The sequence below is a fragment of the Grammomys surdaster genome, unplaced genomic scaffold (genome assembly GCF_004785775.1).
Source record: "Grammomys surdaster isolate TR1022 unplaced genomic scaffold, NIH_TR_1.0 241, whole genome shotgun sequence".
NCBI classification, from domain to species: domain Eukaryota; kingdom Metazoa; phylum Chordata; class Mammalia; order Rodentia; family Muridae; genus Grammomys; species Grammomys surdaster.
The window spans coordinates 3,239,484-3,257,752 of NW_021604686.1; the positions used below are offsets into that span (position 1 = coordinate 3,239,484).

General features: G+C 51.9%; 1 protein-coding gene across 1 annotated transcript in view; it reads left to right on the plus strand.

Annotated features, from left to right (window-relative positions):
• The window catches only part of Hcn4 (hyperpolarization activated cyclic nucleotide gated potassium channel 4), a 40,609-nt gene that overhangs the window by 17,139 nt on the left and 5,201 nt on the right, over positions 1-18,269 (plus strand). The window contains exons 2-5 of the mRNA XM_028774579.1: positions 4,192-4,615; positions 13,822-13,983; positions 15,923-16,141; positions 18,028-18,174. Coding sequence (XP_028630412.1) covers positions 4,192-4,615; positions 13,822-13,983; positions 15,923-16,141; positions 18,028-18,174 — 952 coding nt within the window. The remainder of the gene's footprint in view (positions 1-4,191; positions 4,616-13,821; positions 13,984-15,922; positions 16,142-18,027; positions 18,175-18,269) is intronic.

Sequence of the window (18,269 nt, forward strand, 5' to 3'; positions counted from 1 at the left end):
CAGTGGAGGATGGGGACCACGTAATAGGTGGGGCGAAGGTACAGAGATTCAGATCTAGGTCAGAAAGGGCACTTTGAGGCAGCATCATAGGAAGCCAGAGAAGACCTGGTAACTTCTGAGGGGTTTGTGAGGGCAGGCGGGGTGAGGGAGGTCTGTGGAGAGCAGCTGGGAGGTGTGAGCCCTGGCTGCAGGAACAGAAATGCAGATTGTACCTTTCAGCTTAGAGGACGATGCTGAGTTCGACTGTGTACTCACTGGGTGTAGAGACAGCTGGCCCTCCAGGTGGGCACATTCTGCAGGCAGGTGGGAAGGCAGGTCGGGTGCTAGGAGGAGGGTGGGGGCTTGGGGCAGGAACCATCTGCACACAGGAGTAAAAAGAGGCAGGGTGCTGCTTAACACAGTGGAGGGCCAGCACTGAAGGCTGCATCCAGGGAGGGACCCAGGGCTGAGACAAAGACCTGTCCCTCAGGAGCCTGAAGCCTGCTAAGAGCTGAAACCATGAAACCAGGGCTCAAGCTAGCCAAGACCTTAGGTTAGAGGTTAAAGAGGCCCAGAGGAGGGAGCTGTTCAGATGAACATGGAATGATGGGAAAATCTGAATGGCAAGATGATGGCATCCTCCTCCTTATAGATGACAGGATTCCCTGGGGATATCATTTGTGCCAAAAACGTATTCACATGGGTGTGGCTGGAGGTGGATATAGGTGTGAGGGCAAAATGGAGTCACAGACAGTTGTTTACAAAAACTCACTCGTGTGTATGCATGTTTGCATCTGTGCAGTGGGTGGTACACACACACACACACACACACACACACACGTATATGTGTATTTGTGCTCACAGGCAAGCATGAGCTTATGAGTAAACAAGGAGGCTAGAGGAAGCCATCTTCTTCAGCCCACGTGGAAGGAGAGGATCCTTTGTCTAGTCTCTGGGTTCAAGGTCAGGAGTTGCTATCTTCTCTGCTCTCATCTCCATGGAAGGCAGCCCCTTCCCCTCAGCCACCCAATGAAGTAATACAGACAACAGAGTAAAGGGCTGTTTGCCTATTTGATGTCCCTCAGTCCTTCTACACATGGGTCCTGGACCCTCAGCATCAGCTTCTGGAATCCCGCTCCCCACCACTTACCTGATCCAAACAGGAGGCAAAAGCCTGCCGCCAAGCGGAGACAAGTCTGACATCCTGGGACTGAACCAGAGCCCAGCTCTTGCTTTCTGACCAGGCCCATCAGCACTTGAAGGGAGAAAGGCATTGGAGAGCCCAAGCCTCTAATTTTGACATGTGCCAACTGCAACGCGTCTTGGTCTGGCTGCCCATTGCTTCTCTACCACGGCATGATGCCGGCCCCGTGGTTGGCTGTCTTGGATTGTGATGTTTTTTTTCTGAGTGGTTCGAGGGACAGTGGGGTGCTATGGGAACATTTTGCATCTATCTTATGGTTCCAGCCATTCCACTGTTCCTCGGACTTTAGTCTTCCCTTCTGAAGGATAGGTACAGCTCTTCCTGGCTGACTGGCTGGCTGATCAGTTGACTTTTAATCCTGGAGAGATCTTCTGTACCCTCACGCAGGCCAGACCTTAGGAGGCCCTGATATCAGAAAGCTTGGTCCTCTCAGGTTTTTTCTCAACAATCCTTTCTTCTTCTGTGACTGGGGCAGGGATGAATCTACCTTGGTAGGATCCTCTCCACTATGACACAGTACCAAGAAAGTTCACCTGTCTCCTACACCCTGCAGAGCTGCCTACCCCCACCTACCCACCCCCCTCCAAGGCCAGATTTTGCAGTTTTATTGACCTCTCTGAATCTTGCCTCTACTCCTCATTAGCTGTATGGCCCCAAGCAAATGTATCTCTTTGAGCCTCAATGTTATCATCTTTAAAACACAGACAGAAATAACTGTAGTACTAGCGTGAGGGTTAAACGATATAATTCACAGAAAGCACAAAGTTAAGCAGTAAATCCCTGTGCAGCAAGCATTTGTGGGCTCTTTACGAATAAAGGCTTTGCTGTCTTCAAGGAGCCACCAATACAAAATGCTAGTCACAAGAAAGACTCATTTGAGATACTTCTGGCCACCCAGACTGGGGATGTAGAGAGGGTGGTGTACACAGAAGATGCCAGAGGGGAAGCTGTCGCCAAGCTCCCCTGGCTGGACCTGCAGACTGGGGCTGGCAGGCGTGACGGACACTGTCCATGGTGCTGAACACAATTTTGGGCTTAGTTCAGAGATTTGTGCAACCATCTGGCAAAGAGCATAGTGACACTGTCTACAAGTCCAAGGGCAGTTCCCAGAGCCTGAATCCTCTCATCCTTCCCAGTGTGGTCCCCAAGAGCCACATCTTCAGATGCCCAGCTGCAGGGGATGGCTCTTAGACCCCAAGGCTTATCCTCCAAGGGGATCAAGTTCTCTGAGGTCAAGGCATCTGGACACTGAAGCAATAGGTGCTGTCATCTGATCAGTCAGGTGCTGTGGTCCCTGGCTTCTGTCAATGCCTCTCCTGTTTATTACAGGTTCCCTCCTGGCCTTATTCCTAGTGGAAGTTTTGCTTCAGCAAGTCCCTGGAGGGTCCGTCTTTCACCTCTTACGTCTTTCCTGCCAGTTGATTGATTGAAGTCATTTATTTACCCACTTAATAATATAGGGCATGGGTCAGGACATTTTATTGGACTCAGTTTATCTTGTTCTTATGTCAACTTTTGCTGGCGTTGTATATGAGTCACTCCCCTGAGCAGATGAGAAAAAACTGAGGCAGGAGAGTCTGAGTGAGTAGAACCGGAGCAGATGCAAGGTTGGCTATCCCTAGAACTCTACCCCCCCCCACACACACACAGAGTGATTCGCCCCTCACAGAGCTCCTGGCATGCTCCAGGACAGGAGAAGGAAGTGCCAGTATTCTAACCCCAGCCCAGATCAGCTAGGAATATCTGGAAACTCTAGATTGAAACAGTTAGTCAGAATGTAAGGAAATGGGTGGTTTTGCCTCATGCAATTTAGTTTTATGAAGACCACTAAATGCAAACATTCTCCTGTTAATTACTGTCTTGAATTTGGTCTGTAATTGAGGGAACTAGAGCTGGAGAGGGGCGGGGTGTAGAAATTCGCCAGAGTGGCAGGCCTGCTGGAGTCAGCATTCCCAGCCGCTTTGCACCCAATCTGTTAATTTTAGAAACTCCTCTAGCCTGGGTATATTATTAGATTTATGTACGAAGGGCCACATGGCCCTGAGTGGCTCCTCTATGGAACAGTATTTTTGTTTGTTTGTTTTCCCCAGGAGATGAAATGAAAAGGAATGATGACTGTGTGTGTATGTGTGTGTGTGTGTGTGTGTGTGTGTGTGTATACACATGGGTATTTGCACGCTGTGTGTATGAATGGGGATACCCAGATGTGGCTTGTAATAAGTACATACAGCTCTCTTTGAATGACTAGTGTGTGGCTGGGCAGAGTGTACCCAGATCAAGAATACCCTGTAGAAGCTGGACCCAAAACTCACCGGTGGATGTAGTGTGTTCTTTAAAGAAATATATGAAGGCTGGATAACACTCCGGTATCAAGGTGCAAACTGGGCAGAGAGATGACAAGACATTTCCTGGTTAAGGGGGATACTAGAGAGCCAATGTGAGACACACTAAGTCACAGCTGTAGGACTCTACACAGCGAGGAAACTCAGGCCTAGAATGAGGGGCCTTGGACCTGCTTGATGTCACATAAGGTTTCAGTGACAGAATCAAGCTGAGCTGAAGCCTCTGCCTCCCAGGCACCTGATGAGTGACTGAGTGTCCCCTGTTCTCTGGTCATGCTCGATGGCATGGCTGTCAGCCTATCTCAGCAATAGTTAAACTTCAGGGAACATAAGGGCATCCTGGCCTGAACCTGGGGAAGATGATGTGAGTTTCTTTTGTCACTAAAGTAATCTCTTATTTGTTCCCAGAGGTCATTGTTCAGTTGTGTTTCAGGTTGCCTATGGCTGGGGAGGATAGAAGCCTGGGAAACTTCCAGAACACAGATGGAGGGTATCCTGGTGAATGAGAAACCTTTGCCTGTGGCATGCTGTGTTTACAACCTCTACACCTCGCCCCAATGCTCACACTCCTGTCTCCCTGAGTGCCTCAGAAGCCCCAGATTCTCCTCTGTGTCTGTAGCTTGCCCTCGCTCTCCTGGTAACTGACCTCTGTGTCACTCTGGGCAGGTTTTACTGGGACCTGACCATGCTGTTGCTGATGGTGGGAAATCTGATCATCATCCCCGTGGGTATCACCTTCTTCAAGGATGAGAACACCACGCCCTGGATCATCTTCAATGTGGTGTCAGACACATTCTTCCTCATTGACTTGGTCCTCAACTTCCGCACGGGGATCGTGGTGGAAGACAACACGGAAATCATCCTTGACCCCCAGCGGATCAAGATGAAGTACCTGAAAAGCTGGTTTGTGGTGGATTTCATCTCCTCCATCCCCGTCGACTACATCTTCCTCATAGTGGAGACGCGCATTGACTCGGAGGTCTACAAAACCGCCCGGGCGCTACGCATCGTCCGCTTCACTAAAATCCTCAGCCTCCTGCGCCTCTTGCGGCTTTCCCGCCTCATTCGATATATCCATCAGTGGGAAGAGGTGAGTGGTTGGACAGAGACTTTCTGTGGGAGGACCAGGTCCCTGCCAAGATGGCAGAGCCAGTGGGTGCCCTCAGAAAACTGGAGATGGGTTGTGTGGCTGTTGCCTGCTCCAGGAGGACAAACATCGGCAGTTGTGTGGTTCCTTACCCAGCGTTAGTTTCTATACAGAGCATTTCACAAATAGCATCTCACTTAAGTCTGTAACGGTCACAAGGGATACTGTACGAATACTGTTGGCACTCATGCTCTGAGATGCGGATTTTCATGACAGTTATTTAGGAGGGGGGCATCTTTTGGAGAACACGGTGAGAAAAACAGGGCAAGAGGTCCAGGACAAATGAGAAGCCAATGAGGTGAGGCATCAAGCAAAGTCCCATGGGGAGCTCTGGGCACAGTGTACACCATACCCTGAACTTGTGCTAACCGGGGAAGAGAGTTGGAATGGTTACATTCTCTTGTCTAAGAGTCAGTCCAAGGCACTCTTGGGTTTTACTTATGCCCACAGTCAAATCAGTTTCCAGCTTCCACGAAAGTACTGATTGTAGAGGCCGAAAGCCTCTGCGGCACTAAAGCCTTGTGTATAAAACTGTAAGGAAATTCAAGAGTCTGAGGACTCCAGCTACACATATTAAAGTTTGAAATGCCTCAGATAAACTAGGCGGGTTCACGTCATTCGTCATTCGGAAGGTCCTCAACTCCCTCCCTACTGGAGCACTGGCCTGCAGGCGGAGGTGGGGGGTGGGGGTGGGGGTGGGGGTGGGGGTGGGGGTGGGGGGGTGGGGACTGAGGCCACAGGAGAAGAAGCACAGACGCAGGTGGCATTGCTGGGTGTTTGACGATGACTTTGCTTCTGTCCTGGTTTGCTTTCTGTGGCTGTTATAAACACCATGATCCAAAGTAACTTAAGTCACAGTCCTATGGCTTACAGCCCATCATAACGCAAGTCAGGGCAGCCGCTCCAGGCAGAAACCTAGAAGCAGAAATGGAACCAGAGGTCACAGAGGGGTGCTGCTTACTGGCTTGCTCAGACTGCTTTCTTATGCACCCCTAGGACCACCTGCCCAGGCATTGCCCTTGTGGGTTGGGCTTTTGCATATCAATAATTAATCAAGACAATACCCTCAAGGCTTGCCTACAGGGGACATTTTCTCAACTGAGGTTCCTTCTCTTCGGTGACTCCAGCTTGTGATACAGACTAACCAGCACAGCTCCATATTTTGTTAGTGGTGGCAAGCAGCCTATGCCAGGAGCTTTCTCAGGTTTGGGAGAGTCACGCTGCATGAGACACTCACCTTGGCGTGTGGATTAGGCTGTGCTAAGCAAGCGTATTGCCAAGGTGCCTCTCCCTGCGGGCCTCTGGGTTTCCAGAACCCCTGCTCAGCTGGGCTGAAAGCCCTACGATCAGGTTCCAGTGTCCCTGCCCTCCAGTCCTGCGGCAGCCTAGCTGATGGTCGGGGCAAGGCAGATTCAGGTCAGGGGTGTCATGAACACATGTGCTATGGAAGAAGTGGCTACACCAGCTTGGCAGAAGCACTCGCAGCAGAAATTCTCTTGGGCTTGGGAAATTTGCATTATTTTTGCTGACAAAGAGAGACAATGACTGGACCAAGGTCGCAAAGTGGTCTGCGGGCAGAGATGAGGTTGGATCCACTCAGCTGTCTTGGCTCCCAGCAGCAGCGTGGTTTGTCCCTGCCTGGTGTAACAATACTTGAGGACCTTGGAGGTTGAGTGACATGTTGGAGACCCGAGTTCAGTCCCAGCCGCACACCGCTGGGCTCCATGCCACCTCACATCCCTCAGCCTCATTCTTCCCCCCTATAAAATTGAGTATCAGTCATTGTTGTTTTCTTGAGGCTTTTTCACAAAGCCTATCACAGTCAGCTATTTAACAAATGTCCCTTGTCACCAGTCTTCTTAGCAATAGCCAGCAAGGCAAATGGCAGAGTTTTATTACTCTCATTTTCCAGGTGAAGAAACTGAGGATCGGAAGCCCCACCTGCCCCACAGGTAGGCTTTATGGCCAAGGCTCCCTGTCTCCTGGTCCATGACCTGTGATCTAGAAACATCCCCTCTGTTACTAGGCCACACCCATGATGGGTGCCTAGGTTCCATTTGGTCTGAAAGGACCTTGCCAAGTGTTTACCTGTGCTTTGCCCTGGGCAGGGCTCTGTGGACTCACCTGCAATAGGGAATACCAGAAAAGGGGTGGATCATGGGGAATGGAGGCCATGGTGTGTGATGGCTGTATCTGAAGTCCCCAAAGAAGTGTAGGTCTGAGCTCAAAGCTAAGGAGAGGAGGGACAGCACCTCTGCAGCTGGTGAGCTGACCCACCCTAAATGGCTATGAAGGAAGGAGTGTGGTTTGTTTCCCACAGTGACCTGGCAGACTGCTTTCCTTGTGGAAAATCAGGACCCAGGTAATCCCTTAAGATCCAGAGCAAACCCTAGTGTTTCTGCCTGCCATAGACTCAAAGGATAGAGTATCCTCCATTTTCTTTCCTGGTTTGGGTCACTAGATCCCATAGGCCCTGAGGTCCACCTTCCTCACAGCTTAGTGGGAGTTGACGGAGTAGCAGTAGCGTGTGGCTATGCTAGCTGAGCCCAGGGCAGAACAAAGCCTTTCTTTTACTGTCCCTGAACCCTAGGCTTTAGGAGCTCAGGCCCAGGGTGGCTGTCCCCATGGCCCCTCTGGCCTGGCTACCTTCTAGGTTATTTATCTAGACATCATTAGCCAAGCTGTAGCCCTGGGGTAGACAGAGGTCCTGGGAATTGAGGTCCGAGGCCCTAAACTGAAATGTTGCTACCCCCAGCTGTGGGCAGGAAGGGAGATCCCAGGCAGCCAGATGGATGGTTCCCCACTCCTCCACTGTCACCCTTATCTCTCTCACCAGCTTCGGAGGAAATTGCTTTGAGCTGTTTTCTGCCTGGACACAGCCCAGCCAAGGGCTCCCCTGGAATTAGATTGGGATTTCCCAGCTGATCCTGGAAACCCCATTTCTGGGATCTGGGGTAGCCCACTCCACCCTCTGGGCTTCTCCCAGCCTTAGCTTGCCTGGCAACCTCATATCTCCATGAGAGCTAGAGAACAGAGCAGACATAGAAAAAAATCCTGAATAATTTTATTTTATGAGGGGCCTCATTTCCCCCAGGTGTCGGAAGTGGATTGGTGTTTTCTGAGGCTGAGGTGCTCAGGCCCTGGTTGTCTTTCTTGAAAGGAGTGTTAGCTGGCCCCTGAGGGCCAGGTTGTGACTGACAGGCCTTGAAGGAGGGAACCCCAGTGTCAGGTTAAAGTGTCAGCTTGTCCAACAGGTTAAAGTGTCAGCTTGTCCAACGCCCCCTGGAAAAAAAAGTGGCACCTGATCTCCCAGCCTCTCCTGGCTCCCCCAGCAGGTCCATCCTATTGCTCTGGAGTTTTCTCTAGACTTAGTAGCAGGGTGGGCGGAGTGGCTTCAGCTGGGCACAAGCTTCCTCTGTCCCTGGAGATCTAGGTCAGCAGCCTCCCTCAGAGCCTCTTGGAGCCAGCCTCTCCCCTCCCTCTGAGGTGTGAGCTTGTCACAGGCACGCAGGCTATTGTTAGAAACCCTGGTGGCCCCCCCTTCAGATGTTCTGCAGCAGAGGGCTTCAGCACACCAAGAGACCCATCCCAGAGGCCTCTTCTCTCCCAGAAGCCTGGAGTGGCAAGATGAGTGCTCGGCCCAGGAGCTGTGTGGTCTGAGCCCCTCTTCCTGAGGGACTCCAGTTCTATACTTCTCTCAGACTCTAATGGTTGGCGCCTGTGGGAATCGGTCCTGGAGGACTGGGACTGGCTCTGCCTGCTGATACCATCACAGGCCCCAGTGTGACCCTCAGAGCTCCAGGCCATGCCTAGGACACCCATGCCCTGGCCTCTCTTGGATCTCGACTTGTCTTTCACGTGGGTAGGGACTTGTTCATTTTTCTAGAGGAGAAAATGAGTCTCTGGAAAAAACATAACTAGGTTTCAAGAAGAGGCCTTAGTGGAGACTCCATGGCAGCCTGACCCCAGTGCCTGGGGTCTGAACTGTATCGAGAAAGTAGTTCTGCTGATGGCTGGGCGAGAGGTAGACGGAAAGGAGCCACTATGTATAAAGTACCTACTGTGTGGCACCTTTGTCCATTATTTCACCTAGTTTCCAAGAGAGCTGCGGGTGTAGGAACTCATAATTAGTGACCCATTCCACAGATGAGATAACTGAGGCCCTGAGGGGGTATACCAGGACATGGAACACACGTTGCTTTGCCAGTGAAGTTGAAATTTTGCAGGAGTGGACATAGGTTCCCAGAGTGCCAAGCAGGCAGAGAACGAGCTTGCCAGGCCATCTGTCTGGTGAAGCCTCCATTAGCCTAAAGGTGCTCAGCTCCCCAGTCAGCCAACATCGTAACAGGAGATTTTAATGAAATATAAAGAGCAAGGCAAATATTTACCTGGTGCAGCTGACTGGCAGGTGGCATGTGGCCCCAACCCACAATGGGGACATGAGCACAGAACAGCTTCTTTCAGTAATGGCCAGCCTTCTCCTTGACAACCATATCCTGAGTGCTGTCTCATGTTAAAGGTGTGGTGTGTATCCTTGCAGTTGAGGGCACCCTCTATCCTGACCAGCTCCCACCAGGCAGCTCTGCCGTGGCCGTGTTGGCACAATTGGCTCTGCGGTCAGGTACCCTCAGCTACTCCACTGGGCTGTGCCATGAGGTGCTACCCCAGGCTCTCTGTCCACGGGGAAAGAAAAGCACCATTATCCTTCCCACAAAGGTCAAATCAGGCTTCCTGTGATCTGTGTCTGCCTAGGCTGCATGCCCTTTTTGACTCTATATACTGGCTGGGACCTGTTTACCTCCAGCTCCATCATGGTCACTGTAACGTTCATCTGTGTCGCTAAGCTCTTCCCGACTCTTGAGTCTCTGCCATGTGCTGCATGCCCTGTTAACTGTGGTGAAGGCAAAACTACACAGGCTTGATCTTGGAAGAAAGTGAGTTATGGGGAAAGTGCAGGGGAGTGGGGTTGGGGTACGGCTCTGGGAGTAAAGCAGTCTATGCACGTCTGTGGGCCTGAGTTCAGATCCCACAACCCACACAAAGCCAGTGCTGTAGGAGGGGCAGAGTCCGTGGAAGCTTGCAGGCCGGCTCACCTGATGTAAACAGCAGTAATCAAGAAATCCTGTCTTGACTAGGTGCAAGTTTGTTCCCTGACATCCGCACATGTGCATGGTGGTACATGCAGCCCTCTGAAATAAGCAAAACATCAAGAGGTGCAGAAAGTAGAGGCTGTGTGGTATGCGCCAGCTCGGATGCTTCTGTCTTTATGACCCAGAGTAATTCATAGAAAAGGGCAGGGATTATGGGCTGTGACAGCGGGCAGCAGCCGGATATACTTCGCAGTCAGGGCCTGGGGCTTCGTTTGGCTTCCATATGGTGTCTGTTTATTCATTTAAGCACACATGCATGCATGCAGGCGGCCAACAGATGTTTTGCATGCCTGCCTGTACATCCCATGCAGGAACAGAGACACACAGAAGCCAGAGGGGGCTGTGGCAGCTGAGGCTCGTGCCGTCGAATGTGAGTTAGTAAATCTCATTTTGGAATAGAGAGAATACCACGGAAGAAATCAGTCACGGAACAGTCCTGGTGAGCCGGAAGGGAGGGCCACTGGCTACTTTACGGAGCATCATGGGAGGCCTTTGTGTGGCAGCAGAAGACAGGACGATGAGGAGCCAGAAGAAGGGCATAGGCAGGTGGTTTGGCAGATGCAGTGCTGAATCCCTGTAGCCTAGGAAGAACTGTCTGGGGCATTCGAGGACCTGAAGGGGGCACTGTAGCCAGAAATGAGGGGCCCTGGGCAGAGTGGAGGAGGGCTGGGGAAGTAGTTGAGGCCCAGGATGCTGAAGCCGTAGTCAGCAGGTGGAGTGTGATCTGAAATATTGATAGTGGTCACTGGACAGCTTCCAGTCCAAGGTGACACAGCCCGCTTACTTTTTTTTTTAACTTTCATTTAAAACTTACTTTTTCATACAATTTATTTTGATCCTATTCTTGCTCCTCCCCCAGCTCCTCCCTACTCACCCAAATTCATGTTCTCTCATTCGTACCCCCCAAACAGAAAAAACAACAACAACAACAACAAAAAAGCTTGCTTATCTTTTTTTTTTTTTTTTTTTTTTTTCGAGACAGGGTTTCTCTTGTAACTCTAGCTGTCCTGGAACTCAGTCTGTAGACCAGGCTGGCCTTGAACTCAGAAATCCGCCTGCCTCTGCCTCCCGAGTGCCGGGATTAAAGGCATGCGCCACCACCGCCCGGCAACATTTGCTTATCTTGAAGAGTTAAATCTAACTGCTTGGTGGAGAGTGGGCTAGCGGGATGGAGTCCCGTGCAGTGTGTAGATCGTCCCTGCCTGATTGAATCTCGATAGGATACGTGGGGGGATGTCTCCACAGAGGAGCCTGAAGGTCCCGTTCTTGTTGCTTGCCTGTGCAGCCAGGGACAAAGTGGCTTTAGATGTATCCACGTGTAGATAGACCGAGGAACAGCTGGACAGGCAAGCCAATCTGCCACTGCTGTCTATTCATGTGTCCTGGACATAGCAAACAAAAAACTGGGGCATCTCTGGGGTTGAAGGGAGAACAAGAGGAGGTGCCCTTTCTCGGTGAGGACAGGCATTGCAGAGCAGATCTCCTTTGGCAGTTTCCCGTGATGTGCCACACTGATCCACCACAATGAGACCCTTAGACGGTGAGACTCCACTCAGGGTACAGCGAGAGAAGAAGTCCCCCTCTAATAAATCCATAACCAAGAAATCCTCCACAGAACTGTGCTGCCTTAGCAAGCCAGAATTGGGAGGAGGCAGAACACCAGCTGTGCTGGTGGCTATAGCGTCTGTGGGTGACTTGCTATCCAGTCTCCTTCAGGATCCAGACAGGGCAGCCTAGTGCCAGACTGGCCCCTCTGTCACGTCCCCTTTTGATCCCCACTCAGCCTCCTCTGTTGCTGCTATTCCATGCCTGCTTCCAAGTCTCTGTTCCTGTGTGTGACTGACTCTGAGCTTGGGGCAAGCTGTCTCCCTGCTCCCCCGATGGAGGGGGATTTTCTTGGGCACTGACTGACACAGGGTGGCCTCCTGGAGGCATGGAGTAGTAGACAGTCAAGAGTTCTGAGGGTACAGCGCTGAGACTCAGGAAGAAGGGTCCTACAAGCCCCTCACTCTAGAGGGATCTCCTGCAGGCAAGCCTGGGGACCCATTGCGATTCTTCCTACAGCACGTGGTGCACAGAGGGGAGTGGATCGGAAGCTACCCTTCCCTGTCTAAACAGCTCAAAGCTGACCCCAAGAGCCTCTGAGATCTGTGCTCCAAGGGCACTGCCCCGTGCTGCTGTAGTCCCTTGACATCCTCACACATGGCTGTTTGTAGGAGTGTCATGAATGGAGCTCGACCATGGGATAGTCAGGGAAGAGGAGCTAGTTGGCCCATGCTCTGAAGTGGTTCCTCTGTCTATCTGTCTCTCCCTCCCTCCTCTCCTCCTTCCTCCCCCTCTGTGTGTATGTGTGTGTTTGTGTGTCTGTGAGTCCTTGGTGTCATTTACCGTGTTATTGAGACAGGGTCTCTCATTGGCCTGGCTCTCACCAAGCATGCTAGGCAAGCTGGTCCAGGAGCCCCAGAAATCCTCCTCTGCCTTCCCAGTGCCAGTATTGCAAGAACGTGCAACCGCACCTAGCTTTGTAATATGGGTCCTAGGGAAGAAATTCGAGTTCCCGTGCTTTCATGGCAAACCCTTTGCTGACTAAGCACTCTCCAGCCCTCCAGCCCCTAGTGTGGTTTTCTGACAATCTCAGCTTTACGCTGGCTCCCTGGGGCATTGTGAGGGTGGGTTCTGTTTAAGTAGAACCAGAGAATATATGCCTTTTATCGGTTTGTCAGCCTGACTCAGCTATGAAGACCTAAAGTTTGTGGAATTCCCTTGTGCTATATTAGGGGCAGGTCTACCTCTGTGGTTCCCAGCTCAGCACAAACTCTTAAGGCTGCACTCCGGCCTGAAATGACTGATGTCTCTCATGCCAGAGCCTTAGGGACATCAGACCGAGAACTGAAATGCTTAAAAAGTTTGTCCCTGGACTCAGGTTCCCTTCTGAAATGAGCTTGGGTCTGAAGTGGGTCTATAGGTTTGTAATTTGGACTCCAAACCCCCTATCCGAGAGGAATGTATTTTCCTGGGGATAGTATAGAGGTATCAGAACTAGGGACAGATGGCTGGAGAGCCCCCAATGTCTCCCAGACTAGAGGCCAGAACTTCTGCATGCTCCCTGGACTTGCCTCAACCTCTCTCTATCTCCCCAAGGCCTCGTAACCTTGCGCTCAAGTCTCTGCTGTACATTGGTGCATGGCAGCTCTGGAGTAAGAGGCTGGGCCTGAGAGGCTAGGATGTACCCATCCTGACCAGACCCTGCCACACTGTAGCACACAGAACCACACATGAAGGTGGGCAGGCTGCAGCAGGCTGGGGTGTGGGTACTGCCATAACTGATTCGAGTGTAATTAACAGCAGTGTTACTAATGCGTATGAAACTAATCATGAAGATTAATTGTTAATAACATTGTCTCATAATGGCTTGTGATTTATCGAATACTCTTACACTCAGATCTAAGTACTTCATATGCATAATTCAATCCTTTTGACAACCACTCAGTTACAAATGTTTCTCACCATTTTCCACACGGGGAAACGTGATCAGAGAAGTCTGGGGATTTCTTCAGGACAGCACAGCTAGGAATTTGGTCAGGACCAGGCCTAGGTTCAAGATCTATCTGAACATGAAGCCTGTGGGCCTGTGCTTGCCCCTTTGCCGTTCCTAGGACTGGGCCCCGATGTCCTAGTAACGGATTTAGGGAGGACTCATGGCTGGGGCCTGACTTCAGAATATGATTCACAGGATGCTTTGGGCATATGCTGGCTTCTCCCTGGAGTCCACATGCCCTCAGCAAGCTGCCGAGGTGGCCTCTCTACCCACGTCTTGTCCTGGATAGCTGCACCTCCCACGGGGAGAATATCTGTATCCTCACAGATGCCAGGCATGTCACCATGGTACCCTCCAGCCCACCTCTTCTGGGTCTTGCTTATTGGCTTCTCTCCCCAGCCCCAGCCCCAGCCCGAACGCCCACTCTGACCACTTGTCTGTGCAATGGCTCGACTCCACAGATCTTCCACATGACCTATGACCTGGCCAGTGCCGTGGTCCGCATCGTCAACCTCATCGGTATGATGCTGCTGCTGTGCCACTGGGATGGATGCCTGCAGTTCCTGGTGCCCATGCTGCAGGACTTCCCCCATGACTGCTGGGTGTCCATCAATGGCATGGTGGTAAGTACATGGCGCTGCCACTCTGGGCTAGATGGCTCCTCTTCAGAAGCAGAGATGGGTAGGAGAGGGGCTATGCAACTCCTGAATCCCAGCATGTGAGATGCTGGCCTGGGACTTAAGGACACACAGCTCTGTCCTTCTCATATTGAGCTCTCCCCTCCTCGTTCGAGAAGTCATTTGCAGAACTCTTGGCTGGAGTTGTGCACCTTCTAGCTTTTTCATCCAGCCACACATTTGGACAGCTGGGCTGGCTTTACCCACAGAGACTAAGACCCAGGTTACTCTGTGTTGTGATCATGGGACAAAACTGGGCGGATGGCTCACCATGCTGCTTAGAAGCTGAGCTGAGAAAACCAAAGGCCATGAGGGCGCTGTCAGCAGCATAAGAGCCTCTGTGCTCTGAGGGGCAGAGCTAAGTGTCCCAGTGCCTTAAAGAGACTCCCACACGAGCCTCCCGTGCAGGGCTGAGCATGGAGCACAGACAGGCTGGACGGTGACTCTCTCTGACATTGTGCATGGGTTACAGGATCAGACTTGAGGCTTCCAAAAGCTTTAGGACAGAGCCTCCAGCTACAGAAAGGGTTTCCCATGAAGTAGTCCCTGTGGGTATTTCTCTGGCACCGGTGAACCCCTGCCTCTCCTCCTGTTCAGTGCGGTGTGGTCTGAAGGCAAATCCCCAGGGCCCCACAGGATGAAAAACTGGCTTTGAAAGAGGTGAAAGAGACCCTGAGGCATCTTCAGAATCAGACAGGCCTTTACAGAATAGCATTTGATGAGCTACATGTAAGTGAATTTGCCATATGGGTTGAATTTCCCCTGTTCCCAGAGGCTCAGCAGTGAGGTGGGAAACCCTGACAGAAAATAGCTAGGGGCTGCCCTAAGGCTGGGGCCCAGGCCTCTTTCACCCCTGGGAAACAGTCCTACCCTCCCCACCCTAGTGTGGACTGAACCACAGACTCCACAGGTGAGCTCAGCTCTAGGTAGGATGGTGACCTTGAACTTGGCCCAGGCCTGGTTTGATGTCCTCCAGATGCTGCAGAAATGTTTAAGGATCTAGGCACAGGCTCTGTGGACTTCACATTGTTCCCAACATCTTGGCTTCTGAGTGGAGACACTAGGCAAAGGGTCAGAAGCAGGGTTCAGCTGGTGCTCCTTCTTATGGGGGCATTTTTTTTTCTATGTGTGTGAAAGTATCAGGCCCACACATGCACTAAATTCTGAGACCCTGCTCCTACAAGGAGCCTTCCTTGAGACACTTTGGAGACAAAAATAGCCGAGAGTCTCCCTCCCTGATTTCATCCTCCCAGCCTACACACTATATTCAGGAGAGTCCACCTTCAGGGGCAGAGGCAGCAGGATCAGGGGCCGAGGCCGTGGGCAGACGAGCAGGGTTCTGAGAACACAGGAAGCTCCAACTGCTGCTCACCCAAAAAGAGGACAGAGTTATTGGCTCCCGCGGAGCCATCCCCCGAGGGGAAGCATTGCTAGCTTTATAATTGAGGTCAGTGGGGAAATGGGCTCTGTTTGGCAGCTGTTTAGGGATAGGGGATGGAGCTATTTAGTGAGGGAAGACAGCAGGGTGGCTCAGCCTGGGGCCATATGCTACCCAGCCAGGAGAATTCAGCCTCCCTCTCCCCTGTCCAGGGCCAGGACCAGCTGGCTCATCCCCTTAATGTATCTTCTGGTGTGGTCCTTGCTTCCCTCTTCTCCATCCTAGTGTAACAATAGCAAGGCCTAGGTTTCATTTGCGGCCACCATGAGTTGCCAGCTTTCCGGTCCATTGCCGAAAGTCTTCAGCCAAAAGCAACACTGGGGAGCCCTGTGCCTGAAAGGTTGGCAGGGAATCTTCTAGGTGCCAGCAAGAAGGGCCTTCCCTGTCACTGGGCCAGGCCTACCCTTACCACTTTCGCTTATCTGGCCTCCTGTGTTGTGCGTGCAGAACAACTCCTGGGGCAAGCAGTATTCCTACGCCCTCTTCAAGGCCATGAGCCACATGCTGTGTATCGGGTATGGACGGCAGGCACCGGTGGGCATGTCTGACGTCTGGCTCACCATGCTCAGTATGATCGTGGGTGCCACCTGCTACGCCATGTTCATCGGTCACGCCACCGCCCTCATCCAGTCCCTCGACTCCTCCCGGCGCCAGTACCAGGAGAAGGTAGGTTGATTGCTGTGTCTGCCCAGGGGTTTCTCACGAGGATCTGGTCCCTGAGCCAGGCTCACAACTGTCAGTCCTGTGGTGGGCAGTCTTAGATGAGAACCTTGCCAAGTCCTTGACTTAAACCTGCTCTGCACACATCCTTCCTCTCTTCTGTGGTGGAGGAAGACAGTGAGGTATTTCTTTATTTGCAGGGACCAGTACCCTCAGTATTGCTAAATCTAGTAAGGTTCTTCAGCCTCCGATGCAGGCTCTCAGCATCTGACACAGCCCCGACTCCTTAGCTTCCCACTTGGTTTCTAGGACTGCACGTCTCTGGCCAGTCCTCCCTGCTGGCCTCCCGCCTTGGGATCCTAAGTGCTCTGATCCTGTTGAGGCTCCCCAGGCAGCATGTTCTGCACACTGCCCTCACATGTTCCTGGTGCCATCAGCCCAGCCCATTCTCAGCTCCAGTGTTTCCCGGGTGGCCTGCAGACCACCCACCCCATGTATGACATCAGAGCGGTCCCTCTCACACCTCTTGCCACACCAAACGCCACTCTGCCTATTTTACTGACAAACCTTAGGAGCTCAGACCCTATCCGGGAGCCATCAGCCAAGTTTGATGATGCTGTCAAATGCCAGGGGGCGTGGGGTGGGGGTGGGGGAAGCAGGAAAGTGTGCTTTGAAGAAGCAGGAGAAAGTGAGAGAGAATCCTAGGCCGGTGGTGTCAGGGAAGATGGTAGAAAGCAAGGTTCTGGGTTAGCAAGAAGGTGGGGTGGGTCGGATAGGAGTCAGACCATAAAGGACAGGACTCAGGTCAGGCCTAGGTGAGGATCGGTCTACAGGCAGCATCAGGGCTCAGCCTGTGGGATACACAACAGGGATCTGTGTAGCAAAGGCTGTGCAGTCTGTTATACCACAGACAGACGGAAGCTGCTTGTGACTTCTTTAAGAATTTCCCCCTATTTTATTCTTGGGTAAGTCTTTCCCGATTTACTTTAAAAATCCTTCTCAGACATCTTACCTCTCTACCCCGCCCCAACCCCATCTCTTCCCTAGACTACTCCAGGAGCCTTCTAAATCCTCCTGGTGTTTCCCCATCTGTTTGTTGAGAGGCAATTCTCCAAAACACAACTCCAAATGTGCAGGCTGCCTCTGTCACAAAGGCTGGCCAGGAGACTACTGCCCAGTAGGCCTGTCTACTCTCGACTGGAAATGCTATTAAACAAACAAACAAACAACAACAACAAACCCTCAGCCGGGCATAGTGGTACATGCCTTTAGTCCCAGCACTCAGGTAGAGGCAGAGGCAGAGAGGCAGAGAGAGGCAGAGAGAGGCAGAGAGAGGCAGAGAGAGGCAGAGGTAGATACAGGCTGATCTTCATGTGTTAGAGGCCAGCCTGTGTCAAAAAACCCAAAACCCAAACTGAAAACAACAACCACCACCATCACCACCAAACCTCAAGGTCTCAGCTGAGGCTGTATCTACCCACAGACACAGTTTATAAAAGGGTGAGGTGCTCTCACTTGCACTTCCTGGATTCTGCACCACGACAGCCCTTCCTGTTACTGACCCTATTGTCTCTCCTGTCAGAAGTTGGTGACTCTAATATGCTTAGAGGAAACCCGGTCACTTCCCTGGTCATTAGCTCATCTGTGGGCTATTGACAGTCCACATTCCCACTCATCTTTATAGTTTTGGGTACGGTGAGGACCAAACATGGATGGTATTTGTTCCTTCTCTCCCTACCTCCATCACCCCTCAGAGCTGGGAGTCAGGGCCATTATTTTGTGCTTATACTACATTGAGCCAGAGTTAGCTAAGAAAGCCCCAGGGTTGGAGTGTGCCTCTGGTCACCAGCCTGGGGTGCCCGGAAGTGACTCCTGTCTCTCTCCCATCTCAGTACAAACAGGTGGAGCAGTACATGTCCTTCCACAAGCTCCCGCCCGACACACGGCAGCGCATCCATGACTATTATGAACACCGCTATCAGGGGAAGATGTTCGATGAGGAAAGCATCCTGGGTGAGCTGAGTGAACCCCTTAGAGAGGTGAGCTGCAGGGCAGCCTGGGTGGATGGTGGGGGTGCCAGGCCTTGCTGGCACACACTTCCCTGACCCTCTTCTTCTTCTGTGTTCCGACCCGA